At 41.3% G+C, this 24,853-nt stretch overlaps 1 protein-coding gene across 3 annotated transcripts in view; it reads left to right on the top strand.

The window, feature by feature from the left end:
* Window positions 1–2,240: 2,240 nt before the first annotated feature.
* Window positions 2,241–24,853, top strand: part of Virma (vir like m6A methyltransferase associated) — a 67,589-nt gene continuing 44,976 nt past the window's right edge. For 2 of the 3 annotated variants that reach the window (NM_001107915.2, NM_001436762.1), the window contains 4 exon segments: window positions 2,242–2,328; window positions 9,678–9,793; window positions 13,381–13,467; window positions 22,223–22,271. In NM_001107915.2, coding sequence (NP_001101385.1) covers window positions 2,266–2,328; window positions 9,678–9,793; window positions 13,381–13,467; window positions 22,223–22,271 — 315 coding nt within the window. In that variant the 5' untranslated portion in view covers window positions 2,242–2,265. 3 annotated transcript variants of the gene reach the window in all.

Here is a 24,853-nt window from a genome sequence, read left to right on the forward strand (position 1 = left end):
CTTACAAAGATGGTCCTTTTATCATATGGTCCCGTGATTGATCTGAGCACACAAAAATTCCTACACACACACCCACATACACACACCCTACCTTTTAGGAAGAAGAGAGAGCTGAGACTTCTAAATTATTTTATAAGAGATTGTATCAGTGGATATATAACAATGTATTTGTCAAAACCATACAACACTCAGTAATTATAATGTATTAATATTGGCTGATCAGTTGAAATATATGTACGTTACTTCAAGTTATTAATAGAAGGGGACTTGGAGTGGGGAGTGAAAAACAAATTGGGATCTCTCTATACTGTCTGCGCAATTCACTGTGAAACTGCTCTAAAAACGGGCACATCCCTGAAATCCGAGTGTTGGGAGGTGGAGGTAGGAGATGTGCAATTTTCACATCAGCTCGGGCTACTTAATTAGCTTTAAAAAATTGTGGCTTGGGATAGAGCTCCTTGTAGAGTTCTTTTTCTTCTTTTTCTTTCTTTTTTTTTTTAAGATTTATTTATTTTATGTATGTGAGTACACCGTTACTGTCTTCAGACACACCAGAAGAAGACATCAGATCCCATTACTTACAAATGGTTGTGAGCCACCATGTAGTTGCTGGGAATTGAACTCAGGACCTCTAGAAGAGCAGTCAGTGCTCTTAACCACTGAGCTATCCTTCTCAAGTCCTAGGTTTGACTTCCAGAACTGGAGAAAAACAAAAGTATGAGTGGACATTTTTGGCTTTGTAGATATTTCTTTGGACTTTTCTAGTTGAGGGAGAAGAATATGCACACATACTCGCTGTTCCTTCCCCACATAATCTTGTTAGGTAGAAGATAGATGTGAACAGCAGAGGTAGAAGGGACTCCCACAGACACTTGAGCCCTGTTTCTTGTTTGGGATGCCTGCCAGTCTATTGTAAAACCTTGGCCTCAGCCTTCAACGTGAAACCTCAATTTTAAAAAGAAGAAAATGTCCTAAGAGAAGGCCATGAGATCAAACACAAGACCTTGAACAAACCTAGCAAATGAATAGACAATGTCTAGTTGAAAAGCAATTCTGGCAAACATACAGGAGAAAGGAGACATTTCAAGCCTCCTCAGCAGAGCCTGACAAAGAGACAGTTATAGAAGCTGTAAGAGAGAGATAGTCCAGACACTGAGCTGTCCACCCCATTCTGTCCCTGAAGGTCCGTTCCTGCTTTTGCTTATCTGCTTTTCTTTGGTTGCTACACCTTGAGGATCAGAATAGGGGAAAGCTCCTTAACACTCTCCCTAGGACTGTGTACAGTTCCAAGTGTCCAGCACTTGACGGAGAAACTATTCCCAAAATTAAAACCAACATTTTATTTTGAGGCAGGGTCTCACTGAGTAGTCTAGGTTGGCCTCGAGTTCAAACTCTTCCTTTGTCCTTGAAGTGCTGGAATTGGCAGACTGCTTGTCTGCAGGAGATAAGACTTTTTGCTCTACTATTCGTGACGTTTCATTTATAAACTTTTTTGAACTTTATTTGAATTAGTTCTCCTTATCAGCCCGTGGAATCATTTATCATTTTTACACTTTTATAAATAAAAAAATATTCCTTTCGTTTGCTGAAACAAACCTCTCCCCTCTCTCTCTCTCTCTCTCTCTCTCTCTCTCTCTCTCTCTCTCTCTCTCTCTCCCCCTCCCTCCTTTTTTCCCCCCTCCCTCCCTCCGTCTCATTTTTTGAGACAGAGTCTCACGTAGCCCAAACTGGGCTCCAACTCCCAATACAATCAAGCAAGGCTGGCCTTGAATCCTTTTTCTCCTGTTTGCACCTCCAGAAAGCAGGATAGCAAATGCGCGCTCTTTTCTCCTTTTTGAAAACAGTGTCTTTTCAGATTCACTCGCTGCATGGTTCTGTTTGGAAAGGATGCCTCGTGGGAGGCTTATGGTGCTGCGTGTCTTGATTTGGCACAATTTCCTCCTATTTGCCAGAACTCATGGCCCCTCACAGGCGTCGTGGCGCCTCCGCTCGGGAGAACGACGGGATTTGGACCATCGCAAACACCGTAGTCCCCTCCCCTCTTTCTTTCTGCCCTTTTGGGCTTTCCGAAGGCGCCCTCCGCCGCGCTGGAGAAGGCGGGGCTTACGACTCAAGGTAGTAAGATGCGATGGGATTGGCCGAGGCTTGAGGCGACGGCGTCCTATTTACCGGAAGTGCTGTAGTTTTCCCCTAGCCGGAGCCTCGGCCTGGGAGGTTGGAGAGCTGCCCCGGAAGTCATCTCCCGGTCCCCCGCCCGCGGCGAACATGGCGGTGGACTCGTCCATGGAGCTGCTATTTTTAGATACTTTTAAACATCCAAGCGCTGAGGTAAGGCTTCGGGACCTGATTTCGACACGTCCCCTCAGCTCCGGCACCCCTGCTTGGAGTTGAGGGTCGTCCGGGCGGTGTCCTCCCTCAGTCGCGCTGGGGGTCCTGTGGTCCACACCCCCTCCCCCAGCCGGGTGCGAACCCCGTGGCCCTGGGCGGCGGCCCTGTCTTTCCCAGCTTTGACTTGGGGCCCGCCGCTTAGGTAGAGTCAGCGGCACTGCTGCTGGCAGTGCTTAGTTTGTCCTGTCAGCGTTGAGTCTTGAGGAGGGTCCTGGTCAGGGTTACTTCAGGTGGGATGTAGGCGTGAGCTTGGGCATCTGGTCTTTGACAGTAGTGCCGGGTACTGATGCCTTCAGGATACGGAGTAACTAGGATCTCAAGCCCTTCTCTTCTGTCTCTCTTCTAACGGTGGTCTTATTGCTCAGTTTGTCATTAGCACTTTAATAGTTTGGAAAGGAATTCACCTATCAGGACACGACATAACTACGAGAATCTCCTTTGCGTGGAGAATACTTGCGAGTCATGCAGTATGGAAGGAAGAAAGACTTGTCATTAGAAAGCAAGTCTGTTGTTTTGAGGGTGCGAAGGTGGGCTGTTGAGTAGTTTTGTATACAGAATTACTTTAGCGTCCCTGAATGGCCTTGGGATACTTAATCGAAACGTACGGAACACAGCGAATTAACGAAGATTCACAAAAGCCAGTCAGAAATGAACTTTACGAAGTCCACAGAGAAATTCGAATGGGAGGAAGAGAGAGCAAATGAACGAGCCTCATATTCGTTTGTCTCACTGGAAACTCAATCATTTAGAAAACCATTCTTTTGGGATTGTTTGTTTTATGAAAAGTGTACATATGACGCACCGTGAAAAGTAGGGTATAGTGTCTCATATTCTTTCTCGGTTGTATGTCCTGGGTTTAGGACAGTGCCTAGAAAATACAGACATCTGAATGAAAAAAGGTTTAAACTGTTCTCCTATGAAATAATGAAATGAGTAACGCTATCTTTTTTTTTAATAAAGGATATATAGGCCTGTAAAAGTCAAGAGTTGGTGTTTTGGCTTATTGTATTTTCTGACTGTGGTCACACAGTACTGTTTAGTGACTGCTGGACTATGTCATTCCAGCTAGACTTGAGAAAACTCAAAATGGCCGCTGTAGTTGTTACCAGAACAAACTTCTTTATAGAAGTAGAGAACAATAAAATTTAAAGAAAGAACCAGGCATGGCATTAATGTTTTTTTAATTCCAGTACTTGGGAAGCAGAGGTAGGCAGTTCATTGTGAGATTAAGGCTAGTGTATTCTCATAGCACGTTCCAGAACAGCCAGGGTTACGTAGTAAGACCCTGTCTTTAAAACCTTTTTTTTTTTTTTTTTTTTTGAAGAAAGAAGCATACATTCCTAGTACTAGTCCGTAGTCTAACAGGAAATTTGTCATTTCTTAGACAAACATTAAGGATCATAGGAGAACAGAGCAGGTTAAAAAATACTTTCCAATAGTGGTTGAGGTTTAGAAAAAAAAATCACATTTGAGCTTATCTTGAAAGAGTAGGTGTAAGAAGTACAGAAATGTTAGAGTTAGAATATGTTGTGTAAAGAGGCCCAGTGGGAATCCCTTGAAGTTTATCCCCTTATCTCCAAAATGCTTCATCAGGCGAGTGTAGGCCTTAAGAGAGTGTGAATGGAGTGTGAATTACAAAGCACACCTTAATCTCAGCACTTGGGAGGCAGAGGCAGGTGGATCTCCTTAATTCTAGACCAGCCTAATCGATAGTGTGAGTTCCGGGACAGCCAGTACTTTACAGAGAAACCCTGTCTAGCCAAACAAGAAGCCAAAGAGCCGGAAAAGCAACTCCGTTTAAGTCCCCCATTGGCTACGTAAAACTCTGTTTCAAAAATGTACTGAAACCAAACAAAATTTTTAATCAGTGTCTGATGTAGGAAACTCTAGTTGATACTTATTTAGCTCTCTTTGTGAACATAAAGGTACAGAATTTTACTGGAGAGATGGCTCATGGTTAAGAGCACCGACTGCTCTTCCAGAGGTCCTGAGTTCATTTTCCAGCCAGCACATGGTGACTCCCAACCATCTGTAATGAGATCCGATGCCCTCCTCTGGTGTGTCTGAGGACAGCTACAGGGTACTCATATATAATAAATAAATAAAATAAATCTTAGAAACAACCAAACGCAACAACAGCAAAGGTACAGAATTTTGGTGAGAAATTACTCCCTTGTGGATGTCAAGGAAGATTTCATTAAGGCAATCGGCATATTAAGTTGGTCTTGGTAAAATGGTAACTGTTTTACTGTTGTGGGAAAGTAGGGCTGTTGTAGTCAGTCTTCTCTTAGGTTGTGCCTAAAGTAGCTGTGTGAATTGGCACCTGACAGGCAATGTCGTGGAGCTCCTTAAATTTTCAAGAATAGTATAGACTACTCTTTGTTGGAAGCCTTTAGATCTTGAGCAGGGAAATTATATGATTCGTTATCTAGGTAGATTAATTGGTCAGTCATAGAATAAATAGTTCAGTGAAAATGGGTAGCAAAATGAGAGCGGATAAGTGGGATTCAGTGAAGCTGGTTAGCAGATGGGATTAATGCTTGGAGCGAGCACTTACTGAGCTAGGTACAGTGCGTTGGTTATTTAGAGGAATTTTCTCTGATCTCCTATTGGTTTAGAAAGTTGTTTTAATTTTATAGATAAGAAAACTATGGTAAAAGTTCAGGTGGTTTCTTTGAACTGACATGGCTACCTTGAAGTAAAGGACATTCTGAGGATGCCTGCATTTCGGACATCTAGAGAAGAATTACAAGTTCAAGGCCCGCCCCCTGGGCCACATAGGAGACAGACAAAAACAAGCGGTGTGAGGTGGCTGCATGAGTAAAGGCACCCGATGCCAATCCTGAGAACTTAAGTTTTCGTTCTGGGACCCACCTCGTCAAAGGAGAGAACTGCCACTAGAGGGTTTCCTCTGACTTCCATTTAGGCACTGCGGCACAGCCCCTCCCTCCCCAGTAAATAAATAAAAATCAGGAGAGGCAATGTGTAAAAATGAAACAAGATAGTTGTTTTAAAGAAATTTGTAAGGCGTTGGGGATTTAGCTCAGTGTAGAGCGATACACAAGGCCCTGTGTTCGGTCCTCAGCTCCGGAAAAAAGAAATTTGTAATCTGTAGGGAAGTTAACCTTTGATTAAACTTTTGAAGAGGATTCCTGAAAGGGGTGCAAGAAGTTCTAGATGAATCACTGATGGTAGTTTGAATGGGCTGGGAAGAAGGCTCAGCAGTTTAGAGCATTTGCTGTTTTTGCAGAGTTTCAGGATCACACAGCTGTATAACTCCAGTTTCGTGGATTAAATGCCCTTGTCTGACCTCTTCAGGCACCAGCACATGTGCAGAGCTATGAATGTGATGCACATACATATATGCAGGCCCTCTCCCTCTCTCTCTCCCTCTGTACCACCCCTCCCTCTCCCTCTTCCTGTCCACCTCCCTCTCCCTATCTATCTATCTATCTATCTATCTATCTATCTATCTATCTATCTATCTATCTATCTATCTATCTATCTATCTATCTATCTATCAGTTAAAGGGGAAAAAAACCTAAATTGTGATTTGTATTGCTATTCCAAATGGGGCTGGAGGGAAGGGTTTTCTCAGGAAGATCAGGAAGAACCCAGGTTCAGTTCTTGGTGCCTGGAGTCACCTGGACCTACTCCCTCAGCACGTACAAATATTTGTAGTTAAAAAGAATCAGTTAGTCAGTCAATCAATCAATCAGTCCTTGGGCTATGGACATGGCTCAGTGATTAAGAACACTTGTTGCTCTTGCAGAGGGACCTAAGTTTGGTTCTCAGCACCCACAGCCTCCAACTGCCTGTGACTCTAGCTCCAAGGAGTCAGTGCCTTCCTTTGGCCTCCCATGGTACTACACATTTGAATTTCATTCTAGAAAACTTAGAAAATGGAGTGGGCAAATGACTCAGTGGATACAAGCACTTGACAGGCAAGTTTTGTAACCTGACTTCAATTCTGGAGCCTTGGAAAGGGGGAAGGAGAGAACTGTCTCCACAAAGTTGTTCTTTGACATCCATATATATGGCATGTGGGTGCACACATTACATACATACACACTAAAAAAGAAGAAGAAAACATTTAAAACAGAGAAAACATCATAACCTTTCATGGTTCCAGCCTTCATTAACACTTTTTTCTCTCCATCTCCTTTATCTTGCAGCACGTGATTCTTCACATAAACAGTTACATATTTTAAAGTCAGGTTTACTGATTTCACACTAACAGGATTGATCGCTAGAAAATGATGTGCCAATAAAAGAACAAATTAGTATTGTGAATCAAACTCCAGGGCCAGCTGAGTGTGGAGGCCTGTGTCTGTGAGCCCAGCCCTCAGGAGGTGGAGCCATAACGGTTGGGAGTTTTAAAAGCAGTGTGCACCATTTATGTACAAGGGGCAGCCTATCTGGCAGCAGCAAGTGAGTGAGCTGAGGGAGAGAGTAGAAAGAGAAGGTCGTTGCAGATAGAATGAGAACGGCAACCAGCAAGCTTGAAGTATTCCGACAGTGACTTCCTATGGATAAATGTGGGGAAATGTGGTCTTGAAGTCTAACCAGTGTATTCATATTCACATTACTTTATGATCATAAACCTTCCCAGAGTTCTCAGTCTCAACCTGTCTTAGGGTTTTGTTTTTTTTTTTTTTTTTTTTTTTGAGACAGAGTCTTATGTAGGCCAGGGTAGCAGATAAGTTTTAAACTCCTGATCCTTCTTGCTGGTTTTTGTGGGATTGAACCCAGGACCCTCATGCATGTTAGAAAAGTTCTTCTTTCAATTGTTCTACCTTCCCAGCCCAGAGTTCATCTTTAACTACTTCAAAAACTAGTTATCTTTAGGTACGTATTAAGTTTTTTCATTAAATCAATATGCCAGATACTGAATTTATAGTTAAGTCTTGTAACATATGCTCTACTGGATGGGAAAAGAGAGAGAGAATGACAGCTTAGTTTGATAAGGGACTTTGGACACACAGAGGAGAGGACTTACTTTTTGAAAGTTGTCATCTAAGTAGAGTTGGGGCAGAGGGGTCTGAGGGGCTATGATAAGAGAGAACAGCACAACAGAGGCCATGAAGTTGAAAAACAGCATGGTGTGTCAGGGAAAATCACACCTATAACATTTTGGGGTGGAGTAATAAAGGGGCCAGGTGTTTAAGGCCTAGGAGTTTGGCTTGGCTGAAGGAAGCAGCAGCATGCTAACAGGGTTATATTCTAGAAAGACTGTATTACTCTTTCAACAGGGATGGGGTAGAGCTGCATGAGAAGCATGGAGTCAGTCAGGACCCTACTGCTGCAGTGAGCTTAGAGTGTACAGTGTACAGAGCTGAAGGAACAGCAGAAGGGCAGCCGGTAAATGGACCGTTAGGTGAGGGGATAAGGAGCCACAGATGACTGTGTTAGGCCTTACATGGTCAGTGATAGCAGCATGGATGAAGGACAGAGTTCAGTGTTTTACTTGCCAGGTTTGAAGTATCTAAAGACATTTAAATGGAGATGTCCCTTGGGTCCTAGTAGAAGGATCCTAGGTGGAGATTAGGGATTGTCCTCTGGCTATGGGTGAAGGCCACAGCTTTTGTAATCCATGTTGGTTGTGCTCTGCTCAGCCCCTGCCCTGCTTTCTCTCCCCACCCCCATTTGCCCTCTAGTCCTTGTGAACTATGCACCCAGTTTTTTGAAACCTGTGGTTGTCTACTTTCCTGTCATGTACTCCCTTCCCCTTTGCCTAGAAAGCTCTTTCCCTCATTCACCAGTCCCCCAAAACCCCTTTCGTCAGTCAAGATCTCACTACGTAGACTTGGTTGGCCTTGAACCCATTATGCAGACTAGGCTAGCCTTGGCTTTACAGAAATATGTAATAGTTGATAGAGGTAGTCAGAGTTCCTGTTTGTAAGTAATACATTTGAAGGCTGGAGGTGTGGGTTATTTGGTAGATTGCTCGTCTGGCATGCGTTAAACCCCGGGTTCTATCTCTATTACCACATAAAACGACTTGGTGGCACATACCTATATTTCAGCTCTTAAGAGGTGGAGGCAGGAAGGCCAAAAGTTCAAAGTTACCCTGACTTAAAGTTGTTTTCTTTGTTTTACATCTCTGCCCTAGCTCAAGTGTGCAAAATAGCTAAACAATAATAACAACATTGTGTTACTATTTTGTTTGTCTTTGTGGCCTTAGATAGGATAGGATTTTTTCTCTAAATAATCTTGAAAAGAATTGAAAATCTCCTAGGAAGAATATGGCAGTTTTAGTGTTGGGGTCCAGGTTCTGTCTATACTGTTTCTCTGCCATCCTTAGAGCATTGCCTATACTGTTTATGGTAGCTCATCATGACATTATGTTTTAGAAAAGCAGCAGAATATTGGAAGAAAGGGTGGAAGGCACGTCACAGTCTGAACCTTCCGTTTAAAGGTGTGCACAGACTTGCCGACTTCATTTCCTACTTCACTTATCAATGGATGTCTGTTTTATATATCCATATATTTGAAGCATCCATTAAAATTTCTTGAGTATCTGGAGTCATGAACAGAAAAAGTTTGGTCTAAGTAAACATTATTGAAGAGGTAATACAGAACATGTTATATAATACCAATTGAGAGACTTAACTAGGTACATTATTAGGATAAACCATCAGCTATTTAAAAATACTATTTATGTGTATGTGTGTATCTCTCTGTGTGCCACATTTATGTGGATGCCTTTGGAGTCTAGAGGACTCCCTGGGCTCCCTGGAATCGGGTGGTAATGGATGCTAGGAGCTGAACTCTGGTCCTTTCAGAAAAGCTGCCTGCATTCTGGACTGCTGACTTCTCTGCAGTCCCATCATCTGCTGTTTTTTAAAAAGTGATTTATATAGCAGCATAATTAATATAAAAGTTAATGGTATGTTTAGTGATCTGGACTGTGTTTCTGATGAACATGTGAGGCTTGTGCTTTTCTGTTGTTGCTTGCTTTAGTTTTTCGTTTTTTGTTTTTTTTCTTTTGAGACAGGATCTTTCTGTGTGTAGTCCTGGCTGTTCTGAAAGGCATTCTGTAGACCAGGCTGGCCTCGAACTCATAGAGATTCACTTGCTTCTGTTTCCCAAGTGCTGGGATTAAGGCTTGCACTGCATACCTCCCCACCCCCCAATCCCCAACTTGTGAATCCTGTGCTTTTACAACACTGTTATATCTCACCTCTGGATTTTAAGATTGTTGTTTTCATTTTAAGCCAAAAAGAAAAAAAAAGTATGTTTTGAATTGAAAAATGTTTTACTTAAAGTATGTTTCATCCTTTTTATAGCAAAGTTCTCATATAGATGTGGTTCGTTTTCCATGTGTGGTTTATATCAATGAAGTCCGAGTTATACCCCCGGGAGTACGAGCCCATAGTGGCTTACCTGACAACAGAGCATATGGGTAAGTCAACTCTTTTTTTTTTTTTTTTTTAAACTTAAATGTGCTCTACTCCCCACAGCCCTGTGTATAGTGTGTTGAGACACTGGAAACTTGTATGTCTCTCTGTGTGTATGTGTGTGTGTTGAGACACTGGAAACTGCTAAATCATTTGAACATAATATGTAGTCCAGGCTGACTGGTCTTGAACTCACAGTGATCTGCCTGGCTCTCTCTCCAGAGTGCTGTTATTTAAATGTGTGTGTCTCCATGCCCTGCCATATGTGTTTTTCTGATTTTTAATTTATTCGGTAGTGCTAAGGATCAGACCCAGGGTTTATCGTATGCTAGGTGAGCGTTCTATCATTGACCATTCCCAGAACAGGTGAAGTGATTTTGAGACTTTTTCTTTTAAAATAAAAAGAATTAATTTTGTACCTAATATATATGTGTGTGTGTGGATATGTATGTGTTGTCTGTGTATATGTATGTGTACTGTGTGTGTGCCTATAGAAGTCAAGAGTGGTCAAATCCCCTGAAACCGGATGTAATGGATGCTTGTGAGCTGAGTTTCTCCAAGAGTAATAAATGCTCTTAACTCCTGAGCCATGTTTCCAGCCCCTCATTTGAATATTTTAAAATGTGCATTTTTGTTCATTTTAGGGGTAGGGATTAACTTAGGGCCAGTGACATATTCTACAGTGTTCTTTCCTTACCTTCCCTTTCTTAAAAACTTAGTTTGAGATAGTCTCACTAAGTTGTCCAGGCCAGTCTTTAATGTAGGACTGTACCTTAGTCTCCCAAGTCGCTGACTGTAGACGTGTACTACCAGTCTAGCTTGTACCATACATGTGACTTTGTGTATTTGTGTATGTACACATGCAGGTACATTTGTATCAGAAGCCAGAGGCCAGCATTGGGGTCTTCCTCATGCTCTCTCGACGTTATTTTTTAAGATATTGTCTCTTGCTGAAGTGTTTGGCTTGACTGGATCGCCATCAGCCCCCGGGATTTTCTAACCTCGGATTGCCTGCACCCAGTGTGGTTATAGACATATCTGGCTTTTATGAGGGGACTGGGAGTGTGAGCTCGGGTCCCCATGATTTTGTGGGAGGTACTTTACCTATTGATCCACTCCCCAGACCCTATGTCTATACATATGACTTCATAAATTTCTAGCTTCAAATGAGCCATTGATTGTAATTAGCAAGTGATTATGTGTTACATTCTCTTTCTTGGGTTAGTGGGAAGTAAAATGTAAGACCATTGTTCCTGACATTAGATAACTTTAATAATTGACATAAAAGAGGGTTTTGATTTTTGTGATGTCAATAATCATTATTTCCTATTTAGTTATCTAGCTTAGAGATAGAAACTGTAGTTTGGCTGTGAAAATGTGAATATATATGATAAATGAATTTTTTAAAGACCTTTTAGCTTATAGCATAGGCACTGGTTTTATTTATTGATACATTTCATTTTATTGATACTATTTGTAATTCCATTTCTTTTATATAAAATAGTTCAACCTGCTGCTTCCTGGTGAATATTATGGGACAGATTCAGGGTCAAAGTTCATTTCTTCCTAATTGTGAAAATTTTTTGTTATTTATAGAAGTAGATGTAGAAGTCTTCAGAGGTGTCATTCAAAAATTACAATGTAAAATATAAAACAATTATTAATTATTGTTTATAATAGAGCTCATACATTTTTTCCATGTTTAAGGAATTTAGGAGAGATGAAATTAGGTTGGTTGGTAGAGTACTGGCTTAGCATGCACAAAACCCTGCATTGACCCCCAAGCATAGCATAGAATGAGAGTGGCATGCCTATGATCAGCATTGTGGAGCAGAGCCTGGAGGATTGGAGCTTAAGACCGGCTAGGGCATCGTAAGATGCTGTGTGGAAAAAACTACCACAAACACTGACTGAAGTTTAAACTGCACGGGGAGACGTGCGTGCATTTCTGGCACTTGTGAGACTCAGGCCTTCCAAGTACTCTTTAGCTCCATAGCAAGTTGAAGTCCAGATGGGGCTACAGGATACGTGGGATTGGTTAAGTTCTGTCTGCACAAGGTATGAGGACCTGAGTTTAATCCTTAGCATCCTGTCTATAGTCAGGATGCGGGTCAGAATTGTTATGTTACCTCTGCTGGGAATCGGGTGGAGAGTTTGCTTGGAGCCATTCCTTAGTAGCAGATATTCTCTGTGGAGGTCCATCATGCTCAAGCCATAGCAGAGCTTTCTCCAGGGTGAGCGGGACACAAGTGAGCATTCCTAGGAAGCCGCCTCAGGTAGTGTTCCTGTAACTGATTATTGGAAGTGACACGCTGAGAGTTTTACTATATTTTCTCAGTTATAGATTCTAGACCAGTATAGAGACTGAACAGATTCTGAGTAACAGGAAGCATGGGTCACTGGAGACATCTTGAAGCTTGGCTACCACAGCAGGAAAAGTATATCTCTGCCCCTTGCAGAGAATACCTCCCTGTTTTCAGTGGGGGGGGGGGGCGAATGGCTCCTTATGTTGTAATGAGATAGAAAAGTACCAGAAGCGTTTACACATTGTTAACATGTAGAACAATCAAATTAAGGATTAGCGAAGTAAAACAAACATAAGAAGAAACCTGGAAGAAATCTTACACATTATTACTGCTTATTTAAGTTTATGTGTCTGTGTGTGGCCCTTCATGTGTCATGGAGTCATGGGCGGAGGTCAGAGGACACCCTGTGGGAATCAGTTCTCTTCCTCCATGTGGATCCCAGGAATTGAGGTCAGGTCATCTAGATTGGCAGCTGTCTGGCCTGATGAGCCACTTGGTGCCATGAAGTTTAACATCTATTCATTTTTGGTTTGGTTTTGTTTTTTTGAGACAGAGTTTCTCTGTGTAGCCCTGTGTCTCCCAGAACTTGCTCTGTGGACCAGGCTATCCTCAAACTCAGAGATCTGCTTGCTTCTGCCTCCTAAGTCTAGTGGTGTGTACCACAGCTACCCGGCAGGAAGCCTGGAATCTTAAACTCAAAAATACTTTATCATTTTTTCCCTCACAATAATACTTAGAAATACGTAGGTAGACCCAAAATTCCTATATTTCTGTCCTGAAAGGATCCACCCTTTTTTTGGTTTGGTTTTTAAGACAGGGTCTTTGTGTCTTGGCTGTCCTAGACTAGCTCTGTATGTAGACCAGGCTGCCTGTGCCTCCTGAGTGCTTGGATTAATACAACCCAACCTGTTGTGTTTTTAAACAGATTTATTTTGATTGATTGATTGATTGATTGATTGATTGACTGATTTTTCAGACAGGGTTCTCTGTGTAGCAGTCCTGACTGCACCAGAACTATCTCTGTAGACCAGAGATTCTCCTGCTTCTGTCTCCAGGGTTGGGATTTGCCACCTCCCCTCCCGTGTGTGTGTGTGTGTGTGTGTGTGTGTGTGTGTGTGTGTGTGTGTATGAGAGCAAGTCATTTGTTTTTTTTTTCTTTTTAATTTAAATCTTTGGAATATTTTTTTCTAGTCTTAAGATTGCTCATTTTCTACTTACCGTGTTTTTTTTTTCTGTAGAAACTAATTGTTAAACGGGCTAACACTTTGTTCTTGTTTGATTTACAGGGAAACATCTCCTCACACATTTCAACTAGACTTATTTTTCAATAACGTAAGCAAACCAAGTGCTCCAGTTTTTGATAGGTTGGGAAGGTATGTATATACGAAGTAACTTTATCAGAAACCTTACTGAGTCAAAAAGCAAACAAACCCTTCTGATATGTAGACAGAAGGAGTATCTGTGGTAGACACAATTTTCTCTGTGGGAATTATGAAAATGCTGAACTCCTGAGAATCTTAATAACAAACTAAAAGCTTGAGTTTGTGAAATAATAGCCATCTTTTGTTTGCTTTTTACATGTATGTGCACGCATCATAAATAAGACACTATTACATGATTTACCACTAACCTGATCTGGAAAAGGCAGCTTTTTGATTCTTAAAAGTTATATTAGGCAAAATAACCACTGAATGAGTTTAATAAGAACTCATTATAACATGAAAAAAATTAAACTTAGCTTAAAGATGCAAAAAATACATTCCTGCCAGGAATTAGCAGACATCACTCATTCTTTCCTGATCCTCTTAATCTTTTAGGAAATTATATTAAAAATGTAACATTTTTCAGACCCAGGACTGTAGACAACTAAGCATATGCTCTACCTTGAGCAGTATCCCTGACTATAGAGTGAGTGCTTTCCTTAGGCTTTGGTCCCAATGTACTTTTTCTGGGGGTCGGGGAGGGGGTGGGGGGTGGGATACTAGGGATTGAACTTGGGGCTTTTGGATGCGAGGCAAGTACTCTGTAACAAAATGGCATCCCCAGCCCCTAAGTGTGCATTTTGTTATACATAGTGCACAGTTGTTAGAGTATAATGCTTTGGTTCTCTGACTGTTCATTAGATTTACTTGGAGGTGCTTTTAAAAATCTCAGTGTGTGTGCTTATACCATACCAATTACATCAGAGTCTTTGTGGCTTGAAAATATTTATATTCAAATGTTTAAAAATAGAAAAACCCCCCAGACCCGGTGAGAGAGAGACCCAACCGCCTGGTCAGGTGGGCACTCCTGAGGCTGCAGAGCGGAAGAGACCACCAACTCTGCTCACCCCTGCCCACATCCCTGGCCCAAGAGGAAACTGTATAAGGCCTCTGGGCTCCCGTGGGGAAGGGCCCAGGAGCGGCAGGACCCCTGTGCCTGAGACACCGCCGGAACCTGAAAGAAACAGACTGGATAAACAGTTCTCTGCACCCAAATCCCGTGGGAGGGAGAGCTAAACCTTCAGAGAGGCAGACAAGCCTGGGAAACCAGAAGTGACTGCTCCCTGCACACACATCTCGGACGCCAGAGGAAAAAGCCAAAGACCATCTGGAACCCTGGTGCACTGAAGTTCCCGGAAGGGGCGGCACAGGTCTTCCTGGTTGCTGCCGCTGCAGAGAGCCCGTGGGCAGCACCCCACGAGCGAACCTGAGCCTCGGGACCACAGGTAAGACCAAATTTTCTGCTGCAAGAAAGCTGCCTGGTGAACTCAAGACACAGGCCCACAGGAACAGCTGAAGACCTGTAGAGAGGAAAAACTACACGCCAGAAAGCAGAACACTCTGTCCCCATAACTGACTGAAAGAGAGGAAAACAGGTCTACAGCACTCCTGTCACACAGGCTTATAGGACAGTCTAGCCACTGTCAGAAATAGCAGAACAAAGTAACACTAGAGATAATCTGATGGCGAGAGGCAAGCACAGGAACCCAAGCAACAGAAACCAAGACTACATGCCATCATCGGAGCCCAATTCCCCCACCAAAACAAACATGGAATATCCAAACACACCAGAAAAGCAAGATCTAGTTACAAAATCATATTTGATCATGATGCTGGAGGACTTCAAGAAAGACATGAACACACTTAGGGAAGCACAGGAAAACATTAATAAACAAGTAAAAGCCTACAGAGAGGAATCGCAAAAATCCCTGAAAGAATTCCAGGAAAACACAATCAAACAGTTGAAGGAATTAAAAATGGAAATAGAAGCAATCAAGAAAGAACACATGGAAACAACCCTGGATATAGAAAACCAAAAGAAGAGACAAGGAGCTGTAGATACAAGCCTCACCAACAGAATTCAAGAGATGGAAGAGAGAATCTCAGGAGCAGAAGATTCCATAGAAATCATTGACTCAACTGTCAAAGATAATGTAAAGCGGAAAAAGCTACTGGTCCAAAACATACAGGAAATCCAGGACTCAATGAGAAGATCAAACCTAAGGATAATAGGTATAGAAGAGAGTGAAGACTCCCAGCTCAAAGGACCAGTAAATATCTTCAACAAAATCATAGAAGAAAACTTCCCTAACCTAAAAAAAGAGATACCCATAGACATACAAGAAGCCTACAGAACTCCAAATAGATTGGACCAGAAAAGAAACACCTCCCGTCACATAATTGTCAAAACACCAAACGCACAAAATAAAGAAAGAATATTAAAAGCAGTAAGGGAAAAAGGTCAAGTAACATATAAAGGGAGACCTATCAGAATCACACCAGACTTCTCGCCAGAAACTATGAAGGCCAGAAGATCCTGGACTGATGTCATACAGACCCTAAGAGAACACAAATGCCAGCCCAGGTTACTGTATCCAGCAAAACTCTCAATTAACTTTGATGGAGAAACCAAGATATTCCATGACAAAACCAAATTTACACAATATCTTTCTACAAATCCAGCACTACAAAGGATAATAAATGGTAAAGCCCAACATAAGGAGGCAAGCTATACCCTAGAAGAAGCAAGAAACTAATCGTCTTGGCAACAAAACAAAAGAGAATGAAAGCACACAAACATAACCTCACATCCAAATATGAATATAAAGGGAAGCAATAATCACTATTCCTTAATATCTCTCAATATCAATGGCCTCAACTCCCCAATAAAAAGACATAGATTAACAAACTGGATACGCAATGAGGACCCTGCATTCTGCTGCCTACAGGAAACACACCTCAGAGACAAAGACAGACACTACCTCAGAGTGAAAGGCTGGAAAACAACTTTCCAAGCAAATGGTCAGAAGAAGCAAGCTGGAGTAGCCATTCTAATATCAAATAAAATCAATTTCCAACTAAAAGTCATCAAAAAAGATAAGGAAGGACACTTCATATTCATCAAAGGAAAAATCCACCAAGATGAACTCTCAATCCTAAATATCTATGCCCCAAATACAAGGGCACCTACATACGTAAAAGAAACCTTACTAAAGCTCAAAACACACATTGCACCTCACACAATAATAGTGGGAGACTTCAACACCCCACTCTCATCAATGGACAGATCATGGAAACAGAAATTAAACAGTGATTTCGACAGACTAAGAGAAGTCATGAGCCAAATGGACTTAACGGATATTTATAGAACATTCTATCCTAAAGCAAAAGGATATACCTTCTTCTCAGCTCCTCATGGTACTTTCTCCAAAATTGACCATATAATTGGTCAAAAAACGGGCCTCAACAGGTACAGAAAGATAGAGATAATCCCATGCATGCTATCGGACCACCACGGCCTAAAACTGGTCTTCAATAACAATAAGGGAAGAATGCCCACATATACGTGGAAATTGAACAATGCTCTACTCAATGATAACCTGGTCAAGGAAGAAATAAAGAAAGAAATTAAAAACTTTTTAGAATTTAATGAAAATGAAGATACAACATACCCAAACTTATGGGACACAATGAAAGCTGTGCTAAGAGGAAAACTCATAGCGCTGAGTGCCTGCAGAAAGAAACAGGAAAGAGCATATGTCAGCAGCTTGACAGCACACCTAAAAGCTCTAGAACAAAAAGAAGCAAATACACCCAGGAGGAGTAGAAGGCAGGAAATAATCAAACTCAGAGCTGAAATCAACCAAGTAGAAACAAAAAGGACCATAGAAAGAATCAACAGAACCAAAAGTTGGTTCTTTGAGAAAATCAACAAGATAGATAAACCCTTAGCCAGACTAACGAGAGGACACAGAGAGTGCGTCCAAATTAACAAAATTAGAAATGAAAAGGGAGACATAACTACAGATTCAGAGGAAATTCAAAAAATCATCAGATCTTACTATAAAAACCTATATTCAACAAAATTTGAAAATCTTCAGGAAATGGACAATTTCCTAGACAGATACCAGGTATCGAAGTTAAATCAGGAACAGATAAACCAGTTAAACAACCCCATAACTCCTAAGGAAATAGAAGCAGTCATTAAAGGCCTTCCAACCAAAAAGAGCCCAGGTCCAGACGGGTTTAGTGCAGAATTCTATCAAACCTTCATAGAAGACCTCATACCAATATTATCCAAACTATTCCACAAAATTGAAACAGATGGAGCACTACCGAATACCTTCTACGAAGCCACAATTACTCTTATACCTAAACCACACAAAGACACAACAAAGAAAGAGAACTTCAGACCAATTTCCCTTATGAATATCGACGCAAAAATACTCAATAAAATTCTGGCAAACCGAATTCAAGAGCACATCAAAACAATCATCCACCATGATCAAGTAGGCTTCATCCCAGGCATGCAGGGATGGTTTAATATACGGAAAACCATCAACGTGATCCATCATATAAACAAACTGAAAGAACAAAACCACATGATCATTTCATTAGATGCTGAGAAAGCATTTGACAAAATTCAACACCCCTTCATGATAAAAGTCCTGGAAAGAATAGGAATTCAAGGCCCATACCTAAACATAGTAAAAGCCATATACAGCAAACCAGTTGCTAACATTAAACTAAATGGAGAGAAACTCGAAGCAATCCCACTAAAATCAGGGACTAGACAAGGCTGCCCACTCTCTCCCTACTTATTCAATATAGTTCTTGAAGTTCTAGCCAGAGCAATCAGACAACAAAAGGAGATCAAGGGGATACAGATCGGAAAAGAAGAAGTCAAAATATCACTATTTGCAGATGACATGATAGTATATTTAAGTGATCCCAAAAGTTCCACCAGAGAACTACTAAAGCTGATAAACAACTTCAGCAAAGTGGCTGGGTATAAAATTAACTCAAATAAATCAGTTGCCTTCCTCTATACAAAAGAGAAACAAGCCGAGAAAGAAATTAGGGAAACGACACCCTTCATAATAGACCCAAATAATATAAAGTACCTCGGTGTGACTTTAACCAAGCAAGTAAAAGATCTGTACAATAAGAACTTCAAGACACTGAGGAAAGAAATTGAAGAAGACCTCAGAAGATGGAAAGATCTCCCATGCTCATGGATTGGCAGGATTAATATAGTAAAAATGGCCATTTTACCAAAAGCAATCTCTGTGTCCTCTCGTTAGTCTGGCTAAGGGTTTATCTATCTTGTTGATTTTCTCAAAGAACCAACTTTTGGTTCTGTTGATTCTTTCTATGGTCCTTTTTGTTTCTACTTGGTTGATTTCAGCTCTGAGTTTGATTATTTCCTGCCTTCTACTCCTCCTGGGTGTATTTGCTTCTTTTTGTTCTAGAGCTTTTAGGTGTGCTGTCAAGCTGCTGACATATGCTCTTTCCTGTTTCTTTCTGCAGGCACTCAGCGCTATGAGTTTTCCTCTTAGCACAGCTTTCATTGTGTCCCATAAGTTTGGGTATGTTGTATCTTCATTTTCATTAAATTCTAAAAAGTTTTTAATTTCTTTCTTTATTTCTTCCTTGACCAGGTTATCATTGAGTAGAGCATTGTTCAATTTCCACGTATATGTGGGCATTCTTCCCTTATTGTTATTGAAGACCAGTTTTAGGCCGTGGTGGTCCGATAGCATGCATGGGATTATCTCTATCTTTCTGTACCTGTTGAGGCCCGTTTTTTGACCAATTATATGGTCAATTTTGGAGAAAGTACCATGAGGAGCTGAGAAGAAGGTATATCCTTTTGCTTTAGGATAGAATGTTCTATAAATATCCGTTAAGTCCATTTGGCTCATGACTTCTCTTAGTCTGTCGAAATCAATGCAATCCCCATCAAAATACCAATCCAATTCTTCAAAGAGTTAGACAGAACAATTTGCAAATTCATCTGGAATAACAAAAAACCCAGGATAGCTAAAGCTATCCTCAAGAATAAAAGGACTTCAGGGGGAATCACTATCCCTGAACTCAAGCAGTATTACAGAGCAATAGTGATAAAAACTGCATGGTATTGGTACAGAGACAGACAGATAGACCAATGGAATAGAATTGAAGACCCAGAAATGAACCCACACACCTCTGGTCACTTGATTTTTGACAAAGGAGCCAAAACCATCCAATGGAAAAAAGATAACATTTTCAGCAAATGGTGCTGGTTCAACTGGAGGGCAACATGTAGAAGAATGCAGATCGATCCATGCTTATCACCCTGTACAAAGCTTAAGTCCAAGTGGATCAAGGACCTCCACATCAAACCAGACACACTCAAACTAATAGAAGAAAAACTAGGGAAGCATCTGGAACACATGGGCACTGGAAAAAATTTCCTGAACAAAACACCAATGGCTTATGCTCTAAGATCAAGAATCGACAAATGGGATCTCATAAAACTGCAAAGCTTCTGTAAGGCAAAGGACACTGTGGTTAGGACAAAACGGCAACCAACAGATTGGGAAAAGATCTTTACCAATCCTACAACAGGTAGAGGCCTTATATCCAAAATATACAAAGAACTCAAGAAGTTAGACCGCAGGGAAACAAATAACCCTATTAAAAAATGGGGTTCAGAGCTAAACAAAGAATTCACAGCTGAGGAATGCCGAATGGCTGAGAAACACCTAAAGAAATGTTCAACATCTTTAGTCATAAGGGAAATGCAAATCAAAACAACCCTGAGATTTCACCTCACACCAGTGAGAATGGCTAAGATCAAATACTCAGGTGACAGCAGATGCTGGCGAGGATGTGGAGAAAGAGGAACACTCCTCCATTGTTGGTGGGATTGCAGACTGGTAAAACCATTCTGGAAATCAGTCTGGAGGTTCCTCAGAAAATTGGACATTGAACTGCCTGAGGATCCAGCTATACCTCTCTTGGGCATATACCCAAAAGATGCCTCAACATATAAAAGAGACACATGCTCCACTATGTTCATCGCAGCCTTATTTATAATAGCCAGAAAATGGAAAGAACCCAGATGCCCTTCAACAGAGGAATGGATACAGAAAATGTGGTACATCTACACAATGGAATATTACTCAGCTATCAAAAACAACGACTTTATGAAATTCGTAGGCAAATGGTTGGAACTGGAAAATATCATCCTGAGTGAGCTAACCCAATCACAGAAAGACATACATGGTATGCACTCATTGATAAGTGGCTATTAGCCCAAATGCTTGAATTACCCTAGATCCCTAGAACAAACGAAACTCAAGACGGATGATCAAAATGTGAATGCTTCACTCCTTCTTTAAATGAGGAAAAAGAATACCCTTGGCTGGGAAGGGAGAGGCAAAGATTAAAACAGAGACTGAAGGAACACCCATTCAGAGCCTGCCCCACATGTGGCCCATACATATACAGCCATCCAGTTGGACAAGAGGGATGAAGCAAAGAAGTGCAGACCGACAGGAGCCGGATGTAGATCGCTCCTGAGAGACACAGCTAGAATACAGCAAATACAGAGGCGAATGCCAGCAGCAAACCACTGAGCTGAGAATAGGTCCCCCGTTGAAGGAATCAGAGAAAGAACTGGAAGAGCTTGAAGGGGCTCGAGACCCCAAAAGTACAACAATGTCAAGCAACCAGAGCTTCCAGGGACTAAGCCACTACCTAAAGACTATATATGGACTGACCCTGGACTCTGACCCCATAGGTAGCAATGAATATCCTAGTAAGAGCACCAGTGCAAGGGGAAGCCCTGGGTCCTGCTAAGACTGAACCCCCAGTGAACTAGACTATGGGGGGAGGGTGGCAATGGGGGGAGGGTTGGGAGGGGAACACCCATAAGGAAGGGGAGGGGGGAGGGGGATTTTGCCCGGAAACCGGGAAAGGGAATAACACTTGAAATGTATATAAGAAATACTCAAGTTAATAAAAAAAAAAAAAAAAAATAGAAAAACCCGAAAAAGTATTTTTTTTTATATTATTTTACTCTTACTCAGGTACCTCAATATAAAACTAAACACTGGTGAAAACTGTTTTCCTCATTAATTTCGTTATTAAAAAACTGTACAAGTTCTGCTGCCAAATGAACACTTAAATAAAGTCCCTGACTGACATGGTAGATTTCATATAATGAAAATACCTAAAATAATGCAGTATACTGAGCTGATGAAAACAGATTTTGGAGGGAAATGGTTGTAAGATTATTACTAATAACGTTGTAGCAGTTTATAGAGTGTAGGAAATTGTTTACTATAGTTCTAGCTTACGTAGGAACAACAGAAGCCCCTTCCAGTCTTAGGGGGAGAGAGAAATTATTAGCTGTTTTAGTAACTGTACATTTTGGATACATTTAAGCAGTTCTTAAATATTAGAGAAAATAATAAGCATAGGGCACTGTAATACATCTGTGGAGACCCAGGTCGTGTCTGAAAGCACCCAAGACCCACCACTAGACGCCTGCAGCTACCCTTCAGCAGGCTCAGAACCTGGCCTGTCTGGGCTGAGACCCCAGCACAGCACCATTGGTACTTTCCACAGTGCTGTCTTGAGAAGTGGCTTTAGTATTTTTCCATGTGCATTTCCCTGCTGAGGGTGTATGGGTCAGAGTACAACTTTGAGGAGTTGGTTTTTTCCTTCCGCCTTTATGTAGGTTTCAGAGATTGAACTCAGGTCAGCAGACTTAGGTGTAGTAAGTGCTTTGTGCAGTCAGCTCTTTTACCAGCCAGAACTTCATAATCTGTAATATTTATTATTTGAACCTTTGTGTTTATTCTTACCCTTTTCACAGTCTGGAATATGATGAGAATACGTCTATCATCTTTAGACCAAACTCGAAGGTAATTATCAATGTGACTTTTTCACCTTGTTTCTGATGTTCTTGCTTCTGTTCAGCTGTTGATCTGAGTAAGTTAGTGACACAGAGCTGGACCCCATGTCCAAGGATGTTATCTATTGTCAGTGTCTTGCATTTATAAGCTGTTTTAAAGTCCCATTATTCTCTGTCCAAAGAACTTGAATCATTTTGTGGTAAGCATGAAATAAAGTATGGTTTTAAAACAATAAAGTCCTGGGCCTGTAGAAATGTCTCAGTGGTTAAGAGCACTTGTTGCTCTCACAGAGGCCCTGGGTTTGGTTGTCAGCAACCATGCGGTGGCTTACATCCATCTGTATCTCTGGTTCCAAAGATCTGATGCCCTCCTCTGACCTCTGCTGACAGGAATATGTTTAGTGCACACACATAAGCACATTAAGGCTTCTCTTTTAGCTGGGTAGATAAGTTTATAGCATTCAGGCCAGTAATTAATTACTAGGTATTTCTATGACCTGCTAAAGTTTTTTGTTGTTTAAAGAAATTTATTTTAAATAATTATTCGTAAGTATCTGTACATGGGTATGCTTATCTATGTGTTCCCAGGTCTTCCTAGAGCTAAACTCGCAGGCAGTTATGAGCTGCCTCATATGGATACTGGGAATGGAACTCAGGTCCTCTACAAGAGTAGTACTTGCTCTTCTGAACCATCCTCTAGACCCTTTATTAAAGGTTTATATTTTTAATTTATTTTATTTTCTCCTTATGTGAGTGCACTGTAGCTGTCCTCAGACACACCAGAAGAGTTCATTGGATCCTGTTATAGATGACTGTGAGCCACCATGTGGTTGCTGGGAATTGAATTCAGGACCTCTAGAAAAGCAGTCAGTGCTCTTAACACTGAGCCATCTCTCCAGCCCTTATTAAAGTTTTTAAAATATATACTTTTCATATTCTTTCACCAATTTCATTCATCTATAATTGCTTTATTTCTTTATTTACCAAGTGCCATTGTAGTTAGAGTCATATAATGAAAGACCTGAAATAGAGAAATAACGTGAGGCCACTTAGCTTGAGAATTAACTGAGTTATATATGTTTAATCATTTGCATCCTGTTTATGCAGATTTATCCTCTTCATCCATTTGTTATCTTCCTTCCAGTAGGATTCCTTTTTGCTTGCATATATATATGTATATACATATATATATATATATATATATATATTTTTTTTTTTAAGGATTTATTTTTATTTTGGGGGGTTGGAAAGGTGTGTCAGTGGATAAGAGTGGGTACTGCTTTTGTGGAGGACCTGAGTTCGGTTCCCAGCACCCATGTCAGGCGGCACAGCCCACCATAACTCCAGCTGCAGAGGGACCCATCTGTTGCCTCTGACCTGCAAGAGTACTGTACTCGTGCGCATGCATAAGCAGACACACTAATTAAAGTAAAATAAAATCTCTTTAAAATTAATAAAATGTTATTATATTTTGTGTGTCTGTGTGTGTCTTTGTTGTGTGTGTTATCTGTACATGTGTGGCAGCCATGACTGTGGGGCTGGTCACGTAGGTCTGCAGAGAGGACTGGACCCTGGAGCTGAAGTTACAGGTGGTTATGCATCGGGTACTTCTGGAAGAACAGCACATGCTGCTAACACTGAGCCATTTCTTCAGCCCAATTCTCATTTTTTTAAGACAGGGTCTCATGTAACTCAGGATGAGCCCAGGATTACTAAGTAGCCAAGGCTGGCCTTTCGATTCCTGAACCTCTTGCCTAGTCTCCCGTGTGCACCACACCCGGCTTGCAGTGGGATGTCTACTCAGAGTTGTTAATTAATCCTGGGTATCTTTGAGCTTTTCTCCAATTTCCCTGGAGAGTCCATCAAGGAAATTAATGATTGCTTTCATCCCATAGTTCCTCCAGAAGGGGCTTCAGTGACACACAGTACTTCATCTTTACCTGAGACAATGACCTGGGAAGAGAATTTAGACGTCAAAGGCTTTGGTTTCTAGGGGAGGTTGTTTCTTTGCTCTTTAATTAAAAATAACACAACACAATTTTTATTTAAAAAATTGAAAATGAATAAAAATATCACACGTGAACGTTAAGCAGACCCAAAGTCTATATATCTTAGTAAACTTCTGTACAGTTAGCGCTCAGAACAGAGGCTGTGGAACTTCACACTACATTTTATCCTTCCTTCCTTCCTCCTTCCTTCCTCCTTCCTTCCTTCCTTCCTTCTTCCTTCCTTCTTCCTTCCTTCCTTCCTTCCTTCCTTCCTTCCCAGCTACCTACCTACCTACCTACTACCCACCTACCTACCTACCACCCACCTACCTACCTCCTTCATCCATCCATCCATCCATCCATCCATCCATCCATCCATCCATCCATCCATCCATCTATCCATCTATCTATTGAGACGGTTTCTCTGTGTAGTCCTGGCTGTCCTGGAACTCCCAGAGTGGACCAGGCTGACTTCAGTCATAGATAACCACCTGACTCTGCCTCCCGAGTGCTGGGGGTAAAGGTGTGTAACACCATCTCACGTCTAAATTTTATACTTTCAGTATCAAATGTGTTTTGTGTGTTAATCCACCAACAAACCCAA

This window comes from Rattus norvegicus, chromosome 5, assembly GCF_021556685.1.
Source record: "Rattus norvegicus strain SHRSP/BbbUtx chromosome 5, alternate assembly SHRSP_T2T, whole genome shotgun sequence".
Taxonomy (NCBI): Eukaryota; Metazoa; Chordata; class Mammalia; order Rodentia; family Muridae; genus Rattus; species Rattus norvegicus.